At 49.7% G+C, this 12,455-nt stretch overlaps 1 protein-coding gene across 1 annotated transcript; it reads left to right on the forward strand.

The window, feature by feature from the left end:
* Positions 1-21: 21 nt before the first annotated feature.
* On the forward strand, positions 22-12,373 carry GAL3ST2 (galactose-3-O-sulfotransferase 2; the record flags this gene model as incomplete). Its single annotated transcript, XM_082003542.1, has 4 exons — positions 22-161; positions 10,603-10,689; positions 11,142-11,421; positions 11,513-12,373. Coding segments are annotated over 4 exons (1,368 nt in total), but the record flags the coding sequence as incomplete, so codon positions are not given.
* Between the last annotated feature and the right edge of the window lie 82 nt (positions 12,374-12,455).

Genomic DNA, 12,455 nt, shown 5'->3' on the forward strand with positions numbered 1-12,455 from the left:
CGGTAACTGCACTTTAGCCATAAACAAACTGATGGATCAAGCAATCATGGAGAATGCTCCTTGTTTTATTTCTTTAGTGTGATGAAACAAGTAAAGGAACGTGGTTTCTCTTTTCAGGTGTGCCTGTTCTTTCTGAAGAACACATCACTGTCTTTGACCATGTGTGTTTCCTACTTAATCTGAACACTGAAACCAAGCATGCAGATATTGTCTGTGGGTATTCCAGCTCTCTTTCCTCTTAGTTTGCTCTGATTTATTAGTGGAGTGACACCAGTCAGAGGAGGCATTTTCTCACTTGGGGTGTGCAAGTGAAGCATCAGAGGCACAGGAGAAGAACCTGTGGATGCTATACCAAGTGAAAATGTTGCTCTTCCTCACTTGTTTTGATCTAATATGCTTGTCCAAAAGCCCACAACAGCATCAGGTTATGGCCTCTTCAGAGATGCCACCTGTAGGCTGTCCCCAGTAGGTATCAGTGTCGTCCCACGTACAGCACACCAGTACAGGTGTGCAGTCCTGGAAGGACTGGTGGGAGAAGAGAAGGCGCCCAGAGACCTGACTTCTGGGTAGTGTCAATTGGAGGGGAAATGCCAGCAGCCAGGCTAAGGGAAGGGGTCCCAGGATGTCTGTCTGGCAGGGTCAGGCCTTAGGTGTGCCAGTATTTCCTGCTTCCTTGTCTTGCAGTCCTTGACAGCAAGTCTTAGTTCGCTCTTGCAGAGGGCAAGAGCCATTATCCTAATGATTTACAGAGAGATGTAAAATCTGTATCCCTCCCAGTGAGCAAACTAGGGTGGAGATAGTGACAGTGATGTTAAAATCACCCAGAGTTTTCTCTCCACTGTGCATGTGGTACGTTAAGGCAAAAGAGATTTCTGTGCATACCAGTACTAATTTTATTTTCCTGAGGTGCCCCCTTACCCTGGCAGAGGTGGTTCTGAGCTCCCTGGCCAGTAGGCAACTGGTGCTCACATCCAGCGTCCTGCTCGAGTTGGTGAGGCCACAGAACGGTTCAGGCAGCTGTTATCCAAAAGCAGCTTGGAAGATCTGGCAGGAAGAATAGTCAGGAAAATGAAAGAGTAGGAAAATAAAATCAGCCCATCTGGCATTCAGGAAGATCCCTGATTGCAAAAGATGCATTAAAAAATAGTCTTACTCAAGCAGGAGGGAGAGAGAAAGAAGATGGTGGTGTAGGAAAGTATCAGAAGTTCCACCTAATGGAAGGGGAGGGTGATCTTATTTTTAAAGTAGGCTGGGTTTACTGCTGCTCATTCTCTTTTCACTTTTGCATGCCCTTTTACAAGCATGTGTCACCTGTGCTGCACATCTGGCCAGGGACACTTGTGGGAGGCTAAGGCATATTTGGACATGTCTTTCGTACCTCTTAGGAGTCGCTGGTTATTATGGAACAATATTTTTGACTTGGGATCTTGCCTGATCCTCCACAAATCCCAGGCACTGTCCCTGTTTCCTCAGTTTGAGTATTTTTTAGTAAAGATTTTAGTAAGGCTTTTTATATTGTCCCTCACAGCATCCTTCTGGACAAGTTATCCGACTGTGAGATGAGCGGACGCATGGTGTGCTGGGTGAAGCGCTTGCTGAAGGGCAGAGCTCAGAGGGTTGTAGTGAATGGGGCTACATCTGACTGGCGACCAGTCACCAGCGGTGTTCCCCAGGGCTCAGTCCTAGGGCCAGTGCTGTTCAATATTTTTTATCGGTGACCTGAATGCAGGAGTTGAATGCACCATTAGCAAGTTTGCTCATGGTACCAAACTGGGAGGTGCTGTTGACTCTCTTGAGGGACAAGAGGCCTTGCAGAGGGATAGAGACAGATTGGAGCATCGCGCAACCATCAATGGCATTAAATTTAACAAGTCCAAGTACCAGATTCTGCACCTGGGATGGAGTAATGCCAGGCAAAAGTATAAATCGGGAGAGGAGCAGCTGGAGAGCAGCCCGGCAGAAAGGGATCTGGGAGTGCTGGTCAGCAGCAAGCTCAATAGGAGCCAGCAGTGTGCCCTGGCAGCCAAGAGGGCAAACCACGTCCTGGGGTACATCACACACATCATGACCAGCCAGGCAAGAGGGAGGACTGTCCCGCTGTATTCAGCGATTCACCGTTGGTGCGGCCTCCCCTTGAGTGCTGTGTGCAGCTCTGGGCCCCGTTTAAGGGTGTGAAGGTTCTTGAACGTGTCCAGAGGAGTGCAATAAAAGTGGTGGCAGGGCTGGAAGGCATGTCCTGCAAGGAGTGGCTGGGGACTCTGGGTTTGTCTAGTTTGGAGAAAAGGAGGCTGAGGGGCGACCTCATTGCTCCCTACAGCTTCCTGAGGCAGGGACATGGGAAGGGAGGTGCTGAGCTCTTCTACCCGGTATCCAGGGACAGGACGCGAGGGAATGGCTCAAAGCTGTGCCAGGGGAGGTTCAGACTGGATGTTAGGAAGCGTTTCTTTACCGAGGGGATGGTCAAACACTGGAAGAGACTTCCTAGGGCGGTGGTTGATGCCCCAAGCCTGGCAGTGTTTATTAAGAGGCATTTGGACAATGCCCTGAGTAATATGCTTTAACTTTTGGTCATCCCTGAACTGGACAGGTCATCAGCTGGACTAGATGATCGTTGTAGGTCCCTTCCAACTGGCCTATTCTATTTTTTTTTATGCTACAGTCTGTCTCTGTTTTGAGATGCTAGTTACATCTGTATTTACCAGTACATGTCACTCTCTTAACCCAGGCTCTATTGTATCCAGTTGAAGCAGGTGATTGGGAAAAGCCCAGGGATTTGCCAGAGGTAAATGATGTCACTAACCTCACCACCTTCTACAACAAAATAACATTTTCTGTTGACACGGGGAGAGCAGTGGGTGTTGTTTGCCTGATGTCAGCAAAGCGTTCAACACCGTTTCCCCACAGCCTTCTCCTGGACAAGCTGGCAAAGGCACAGACCAGATGGGTGGTCTGTGAGATGGGTAGGAAACTGGCTCAGAGGGTGGTGATCTATGGTTTTTACACAGGTCTACTGCTTTGGGAGGCCTCATAAGACTCCGTGAGACTAGAAAAGGTGGTTGTCTTTCTTACCCAGTAGCCGTCTTCTCCATTAGCTACTTTTCAGTGATTTCTGCTCTTCCACAAGGCAGTGAAATAGATGTTCCATCCAGAGACTTTTTCTTGGGAGAAAATCATCCTACAGAGCCTCTTTTATTCTGTTTTTAACCAGAACACCGTCTCTATGAGGCTGCAAGCGTTGAATTGCATTAAGGATGATGGCTTACTCTCAGCACTGTGCTGGAACACTCTTCATGATACAATTCTAAGGTGACAATTCTCTCAACTTGGCTGCACAGATGCTTCTAAAAGAAATACCTCCGCATGTTATGCAACCTGCAGTGCCAATATCTAGGCCTGCCCGCTGGTCTCTTCTTCAACTCCCTCTTACTCCCCGCAGTCGGCACCGATTGCGCACGCTCCCCACGGCTCCCTTCATTTCTCAGGACCACTCAGAGAGCAGCTAATCATCTTCTGGGGTTAAGCAGAGTGAATGATGCCATCATTAGGAAAGAGAAGACAGAATGTGAAACGCAGTCAGCCTGTGCTGCTTGTGTATCAGGTGATGCAAAAATATGGAAAGTCCATGATATTAGAGAAGAAATCTACAGGATTTGCTTTCTGCCAAGTTAAGCTGATGCAGCTCGTTCTTTCCGGATCAGGCTGTTTATATTCTCTGCCTTTTTCCTATGCCATTCTTTCTCTTTTTTTTTTTTTCCCCCCAAACCACTGACCATAATTGTTTAAAATACAGGCTTTACACGTGAATCATTCTTTTTGGGAAGTGGAACTTTCCATACTGCTTTTTTTCAGCTACATATGGAGAGCGTGCTAGGCAGGGAGTCAGGGCTGACAGATAACCTAGTGCTGTGGCCAGGGAAATTCTGGCACCGCTACATTTAGACATCTTCTTTACACATGAAGATCCTTAAGCTCAATGTAAGTTTACTGTTTCAGCTAAACAATAGAGCAATTACCCTGAGGGAATAGAAGGGAGGAGTTACTGTAGAGTTATTTTATTGTATCTTTCCTAGACTAAGCTTAAACACTAGTATTATCCTTCTCGTCCACGTTCTCAATTATGCTTTCAAATATTGGTTCACTGTTACATATAGGAGGGAGAGACAGCGTGGGTACATATGTGTGTGGGGAGGTGTTTTTATAAAGAATCATTGTGGTAGGAATTCCTTGTCCAAAATTCTTTTTTTTTCTGGGACAGAATTAAATATTAGAACGATGTGGATATGGATGCTCAACGCTTTGAAGCAGTGCTCTTTTGGCACAGTGAGGAATTACTTGACTCTTTGTACTGGTTTTTCCTGGGACAGAGTTAATTTTCTTCACAGGAGCTGGTATAGTGCTGTGTTTTGCTGTGTTTGTGACCCATGTTGATAGCACAGGGATGTTGTAGCTGTTGCTGAGCAGTGCTTGCGCAGCATCAAGGTCTTTTCTGCTTCTCACCCTGCCCCACCAGCGAGGAGGCTGGGGTTGTGCAAGAAGCTGGGAGGGGATGCAGCTGGGACAGCTGACGCCAACTGACCTAAGGGATGTCCCAGGCCATACGACGCTGTGCTCAGCCATAAAAGCTGGGGAAGAAGGAGGAAGGGGGGCGTTCAGAGTTAATGGTGTCTGTCTTCCCGAGTCACCGTTACGCATGATGGAGCCCTGCTTTCCTGGACATGGCTGAATGCCTGCCTGCAATGGGAAGTAATGAATGAATTCCTTTTGCTTTGCTTGCGTGCACGGCTTTCGCTTTACCTGTTAAACTGCCTTTATCTCAACCTGTGAGTCTTTGCACTTTTACTTTCCTGATTCCCCTCCCCATCCTGCTGCAGGGGGTGTGAGCGAGCGACTGCATGGGGCTGAGCTGGCCACAGGGGCTGACCCACAACACTCTCCCCTAAGCAAGCAGGCGCATGAAGCGAAGGCAGTATGGAGCTGTTAATTCAGCATCCTGCCCCAGCTAACTAATTCTGCATCAGCTGGCTGACCTTCGCTGCTTCCCGTTTCAGAGCAGCCCCGTCGCATGTGAAGCCGGGTATTTCTGCATGGCACCATATTTTTCTGCATAAAGAAACCTGGCGACTGATGTACAACACCCCAGGAGAGAGGAATGAATCGACTGTAAAAGTGTAAAAAAAGGTCTTTTGTGATTTGTGGGCTTTATCAGCTTCTGAGCAAGAAATTCCACAGCTGACGTGTGTAATGGAACAGGAGAAAGAAGTCTATTAAACGTGATGCCCCCCCACCAGCTGACACTGTGCCAAGAGTAACCCTAGAAATTCTGCATAAAACAGTACATTGGCTCACGTTCTACCAAGAAGCTCAAGGAAAGCAACCCTATACCTTGCTGATCTCTGAATCTTGATAAGCACTGGAGTTGGGGCTGGCCTGAGGAAGCTGTGATTTAAAAAGATATGCTGCGTATTTGGGCACTCTGAAGACTTAGCAACGTAGGTGAAGGGTACCAGAATGCTGAGGACTTGACTTTTGGTGTGGCAGGTGGGGCCACCAGCGTACGAGGTTTAGAAAGGTGGCACAATGTGTGGAGAGGGAAAGGGGACCATGTCAGGAGGTGCGTGGGAAGTGGCATGGCCATAAAAAACCAAAAGCAACAGCTTAAGCCCCAGTTCCAGACTGGGAGACTTGGATAAAATTTTGTTGCTCGTGTGAGGAGAGCATTGACTTCATCCCCAGAGTGGGGAGCAGGGAGGTTACCCCACATCCAGACCTGCGGGGCAAATCCTGCTCTCCTGAGGCAATTTGCAACCATCCAACCCAGTTTGCGAAGGCTGGCGTACAGGAGCCTTGGTGGAATCTCAACTTCCTGTGTAATGCAAGTTGTAAAAGTTGTTAATGACACCGGAAAGTCACTTTGTAGACAAACCATAAAATAACGCCCGTTTAGGGGCAGGAGCTCCCTTTCCCAAGGCCTAGATACAGCAAAGTCTCTAAGCTCTTAACTTCCAGCTATAATAATTGCATTTTTACTGGGAAGGAGCTTGAAGTCTCAATATTTTAAGGGGAATTTCCAGTCGGTGAACACCGTTCCTGTTTTGCTGTTGTCCCTAGATCCTGCCGTGAGCCCCCCGCGCCTCCCTCCTGCAGGCAGGAGAGAAGGGGCTCCCCACTAAGGGGTCCCCGTGAAGCCCTTATTTCCATGCAAAACCATCTCAAACCCCATCTCCCGAGGCAGCTTTTTGTACCTGTGTTAATGTCATGCCGTTCCAGTGCTTTTCATGGCTTATTAATTAAACTTCCACCCGCCCCGGGAATACCTAGCCACTCCCTTTGTCCTCACCTATCCCAGCCATTTATAGCAGCGATGGGATGCTAGAAATAGAGACGCGTACACTAAGAGCCGGAGGAACCCGTAGAGGAAAGGAGCATTGGAGTCGATTTGCAAAGGAGAGATTTTCTAGCTCGCAGCAGGGAGGCAGCATGAAAAGCCCTGGGTGCACTTCAAGGTAAGGGGAGAGGGGAGGTGAGCGCTACGGGTGCAGAATTAAAACGCAGTTTGTAGAAAGGTCTGTTTCAGGCAATCCCTGTAAGTTGTTAATAACCTATAGACTTAGTTACCGTTTGCTCCAGGGTAGAGATTAATTTCGCCGTGAATGTTTCTTTCCTGTATTCCAGGTCTTTTAATTTGAAAGAACCTTGTTAGGTTGACACAGAGGTCTGTTATTTTCAGCTTAAGCCAAATGAACAAGAAGGTTGTCCCAAGCCTTAAAGCATCCGTAGCAGCACCTCCAAGTGCGACCTGAGAGGTAGTTTTGTGTGTTTTCTTCCCGGCTGGGAGGTGGCATGGTGCAGGTCGGAAAGGTGAGTCGAACCTCTGGTGCCAGCCCTGCCGACAGCTCCGAAAGTTTTTTGGCTTCTTCGAGAATTTTGTGTCTTAGCAATCAGCTCCCAAGCGCTTCCCCAAAGGGCTCCCTGGCTGGTTACACGTCTTGTGTGCTTAGGTAACTTCCGTGCGACGTTCGAATTTTGGCTTTCTCTCTTGACCTTTGCTTTGCAAAAGACTCCATTAATGGAGAAAAAAAGTAGATGGTGGCCCTGATCGCACCCTGCAACTCTCGGCTGTGTCGCGCTTCACTCACCCCAGGTGAAATGCTTCCTTCGCTGTCGTGTGAGGGAGGAAGAAATCCTTACAGCCATGATCCCGTGCGTCATGCCCTCCAAGCTCCCACTGATACGCCGGGTGGTTACGAAATCCCGCTGCTTACGGCTGTAATGGCTCGTATAAAAGATCAGCTCTGTCTTCCGTAACGCCAGGTACTCGCCCGGCTCACCTCCAGCCTGTGCGTCTGTGCGAGTCAGCAGAAGAATAGCTCTCGGGCGAATGGCTCTGCTCTTTCTTGAAGGGATTGAAGGATGGGGGATATTTCGGCCATCTTGAATATGGTGTCTCTTGGCCCAAGACGTACAGATTTAGAAATCTTGCAGTCTTGTGACAAAGGGCTGTGTGGCACTAAGGGAAGAGTCGCGAGGAGCGGTGCTGGCCGGCACAGCGGTGTGCCGTGGCGGTGGGCGCGGAGCCGGCGGTGAGGCCCCGTGTGCGGGTTTGCAGGACGGGCTGAAGCCAGTGACAGCCCCTGCGAGCGCAGCTGTGGGTGGCCGAGCCCCGGGGGGCGATGGGGACCGGACTCGGCGGCACGAGCGTGCCGACCAGCGCCCTGCGCACCTGCAGCCCCCTCCTCTCATCTCCCTCCGGTGTCCTTTTCCTGCACTCCTCAGTGGGGCTCACCTCGATCCCTGCCCTTGGCCCGTCCCCTCCATCGCTCGCCTTTGCTGGGCTGAGGTGCGGCGGGGTGAGGGTGGCTGCAGTCCCATCCCTGTCCCCACTCCCCGCTCACTCCTCGAGCTGGAAGGCAAATATCTTTCCATCCATACATCCCCCGGCAGGGGAACAAGCACCATGCCGGGAGGCCATGTGGTTTGGCCCCCCCGGGACAAGAAGCCCATCATGCATGGGGATGCACCTGCATGGGGACCGGCGCCTCCGTGGCCCACGTGCCGAAGAAATCCCTCACTCTTGCTCCTTAAAACTGGCCGTTCCAGGAAGCTGCCATGGTTTTGGCAAGCCCAACATAGACTGGGCGGCCACCACTCACAGCGACGGTGTGGACATCACTCGGCTGCAGATGGCTGTTGTCTTCAGGACAGTGCCACGAAGAGCGGGGTGAGCTCTGCGCAGACCCTCAGGTCTCGCTGGTGACATGTTTGTGCCCGTAACTTGCCCACGGGGCACGTTTGGCACTGCAATACCAGTCCCTTGCGCTGCACCAGCAACACTCCGAGGCTTTCTGTGCCTGGATAATCTGGACCGTTACCTCTCCCTGTGTCTCCAGGTGCAAAAGCCAGCTGTTGTTTGGGGCTTTCGAAGCACGTCCAGACAAAACAGGTCTGCTGGGAGCATCCGGTTACTCTGGAGATGGGCTCAGGGTGCTGCACGTGTTTGAAGATTTGGAGGCAGGGTGGCACTATGTAATCTCTTATTAAAGTAAACTTGTGGGCTAAAATATGGTGGGATGCCTTGAGGTGATAAGATGTAGAGGTCTACAGAGCCTGTCGTCTTGCAGTAGAAGGGACTGGCAATCCTGCTGGAGCATATTGTGATCCTGATCTATCTTCAGGATTGTTTTAGGTGTATGTTGATTTGTTTGCCCCATAAAATATCAATTTGTGTTGCTGTTTTGGGGACACCACCCAAACAAATGCACGGACCGTTATCACATGCATTAAACTCTACAGAAAAGGTGCAGAAGAAGGACATCACCGGTCCAGTTTAGGAAAGGCCTCCAGGCAGGCAGGGTGACGTGTTGTGGAAAACCATCACACCAACGTCAGCTTCAGTTTAAATAAAAGACCAAGAAAATAGGCAGGGGCTGCACTTGCCAGATGTGACCCTGGTCGCTGCCTGTGGGCCCCTCTGCATTTCTTGTCCAGTCTCATCTCTACTTACATATGTAGAGGAAAAGGGAGTTGTTTCACCCCTGTCACCCTAACAGGCCTGGGACCAAAAAATTAAGAAATACTGATGAAAGACTGCCTGTAGCCATGTCTTGAAACTCTTCATGTAGAAGCTGTGCTGCAAATCCATATCAGAGGTTGGTACCAGCTGTGGCTGAGGGTCTTCCCTGGCTTTGGGAAGGGCTCTCCTGCCTGTGGATTTCCCACTTCGGCTGGGGTGCCGTTGGACAAGGAAACACTCTCGTGCAAAGCAAAGCTTGAAGAAGCAGCGATTTTGGGCGGGTTTGCAGGCGAGCAAAGTCAAACACTTTTCTGTGGTGCCATCACAGTGTTGCGACATTGCCGCCTGCCTCCACGCTTCCCCTGTGTTTACCTTCGGTTTGTGGCCCCCGACCACAGCTAGTGCAGCTGGCTACGATGACTGTGTTTGTATTTACAGCTCTTCATGTTCTGTTGGACTTTGCTCCCATCCTCTTCTCCGTAGCTGGATCCAGGCCATCAGCCCGGCTTGTCATACCGTGGCCAGTCGGTGGGAGGCTGTAGACCATGCCAGGTAAAGCTGGTGGTTGCTCTCTCATAAGGTCAACTGGAAGGAGCGATTCAGTGTCTTTCACATGCTGCAAGCTGGAGGCTATGGCAGCCACCACCCTGTGCAGCAAGACCACGTCTGAGGACCCCTTGGCCAGAAGGACAGTAGAAAGGACCACCAGGTCCAGCCCACAGCAAGCCATGTGCCCCCATCAACGCTCAGGCTGGGCAGGCTTGGAGCTTTCCTTGCTCACTTGGCAGAGTGGGAACCATGACTGGGACCATCCCATGCTGTAAATGGAACTATAGCTTCTCAAAACAACTTAAAGCCCAAGCCAGATCTGCTGCATTTTGGAAATGACAGCTGAAAAAATGGAATTCACATGGAGTTAAAAAAGCTTTTGGGATCAGAGAAATCAGATCGAGCGTGGTGATGGAAAGTTCCTTGTTGGTGGGCATCAAACCTTCAAAAGATCCTATACAAGCAGTCCTCTTGCTTGAAAGCGGGGCATAATTAGTCCGCTACAGGTGCCATGGGGTTATCAATCAGTTTTCTGTACTGAAAAAAATCTCAGTTATACTGGAAAAAACACAGTTTAGTGTTTCTTTGAGATCCCCATCTTGTGGAGTGATGTGATTTACAGGAGCAGCTCAGATTTCTTACCAAGGAAATCCTTACACCCCTGCAAAGGGCTCATTTTCCAGTGGATAAACTAGAAGTCTGAATAGTGAATAAGCTCTAAAGCCCTAGAAAACCAAAAGAAAAGCAAAATAAAAGGCAGCAGAGCAGAGCGGGAGGCTGGCGGAAGAGCTTAGGCTGTGCCTGAAGTAGACTGTGTCTTGCCAAAGGCCACAATTAGGAGAATGGTAGTGAAAGTGCAATTGCTCAGTGTCTCTAATGCCAGAGCTGCTGACACAGCTGAAGGAGCCAACGGTGGTTGGCACCAGAGACATAAAATTGTGCTCCCAGTGATAAAAATTTCCAAGGAAATGCAAAGTTTGGTGGTTTGTGTTTGGGGAAGGGCTATCAAATAAAAATCTACTGAAACTCTTCTTTCTTTCCAGGCATATCAAATGTGTCATCATTTTCAGCCTTTGCCTGGGACTCATCTTCCTGTCGGGATTCTTCCATATGAAGAATAAAAATTACTTGTAAGTAAGTGAAGTGAAGCAGAAACAAGGTTGTGTGACTTCATCTGCCCAGGGCAGGAAGGATCTGACCTGTGACACTTGGTTTAACTCTAATGAGGTTTAGGCTAATACTGGAGGGGCAGCAGCCCAAAGTTAGGTCCTAGATCTACATTTGGGCAGGCAAGGAGTCAAATTAGGCAAAATGCAGCTCTTGGGGGCAAAATCAGCTGTATGGAAAAAGCGAAGAGGATTGAGCTGATCGACCCTTTGGGTAAGTAACTGAGGACCTGGAGAAGCAGAAAACTGTCCGACACCTACACCTGAGGGGTGGGGCTTTGTTTGTGTTGGTGCCTTGCACCAGCTTGCAGATGTGGTATCAGAAGGAGAACCTGCTTGGGTTTGGCTTTGCCAGCTCTCAGAGATGGGGTATGGCACTGGAGGGGCTGTTTTCCCCATCTGTTGCCTTCCTGCAGCATCCTGAAGAGCAACCAGACGCTGCTGATACCTTCCATGCCTTGCCGTGCCAGGACTAACGTCATGTTCCTCAAGACCCACAAGACAGCCAGCAGCACCGTCCTGAACATCATGTTCAGGTTCGCAGAGAAGTACAACCTCACCGTCGCCCTCCCAGCTGACCAGCTCGTCCACCTGGGCTACCCAAAGACCTTCCTGGCCCGCTTTGTGGAGGACTTTCAAGCCATAGGACAAAACTACAACATTATGTGCAACCACCTGCGGTTTAACCCATCAGAGGTAAGAAAGAGCCACGACACCTGTGGAGAAACCTGGTTGAACAAGCAGTGCCTCCGAACTAACAGCCTCTCTTCTTCCTCCCCACAAATAGGTGCAAAAGGTGATGGCAGCAAACACCATCTACTTCTCCATCCTGAGGAACCCCATTCCTCTGCTGGAGTCTTCCTACGTCTACTACAAAGACAATGTCCCTGCCTTCAGGATCTCCAAGGACGTCAACGAGTACCTGGCGTCACCCATGAAGTATTACCATCCAAAGGATTACAAGAAAAACATTTATGCCAGGAATATCATGTGGTTTGACTTTGGCTATGATAACAATGCAAAGGACACTGAAAAGTACATCCAGGCAGTCTTGAAGGATATTGAGCAGAACTTCCACCTGATCTTGATAGCAGACTACTTTGATGAGTCCATGATCCTCTTGAAGCATGCTTTGTGCTGGGATCTGGATGACGTGATTTACTTTAAGCTCAATTCCAGAAGCCAGGACACTGTCCAGACCTTGACTCCGGAAAGTGAGGAGCGGATAAAAGCGTGGTGCTCGCTGGACTGGAAGCTCTACCTGCACTTCAACCAGAGCTTCTGGAGGAGAATTGAGGAGATCATAGGATTCGAGGAGCTGGAGAAGGAGGTAAATCACCTGCGAGCGAGACAGAAGGAGCTCATGGAGACGTGTCTCTCAGACCAGGAGGCAGTGGGGAAGGATCACATCAAGAACAAAGCTCTCCTGCCTTTCCAGTCAGGGGCTGCAAATATCCTTGGGTACAACCTCAGACAAGACTTAGACAACAGGACTCTGAGAACCTGCCAGAAAATGGTTATGCCAGAGCTCCAGTACACGTCCTATCTTTATGCTCTCCAACACCCGCACAAGAAGAGGAAGCAGTTAGGCTTGCCCTTGCTATGGACCAGTATCCAGGAGAAGATGCAGCTCCCAACTCCCAACTAGGGCATACGACAACCCACTGCTTTGCATCACCCTGTCACACGGCTGACCCACAGGACTCTTGCGCATGAGGGAGAGGCATTGG

This window comes from Phaethon aethereus, assembly GCF_964289735.1.
Source record: "Phaethon aethereus genome assembly, chromosome: 9".
Taxonomy (NCBI): Eukaryota; Metazoa; Chordata; class Aves; order Phaethontiformes; family Phaethontidae; genus Phaethon; species Phaethon aethereus.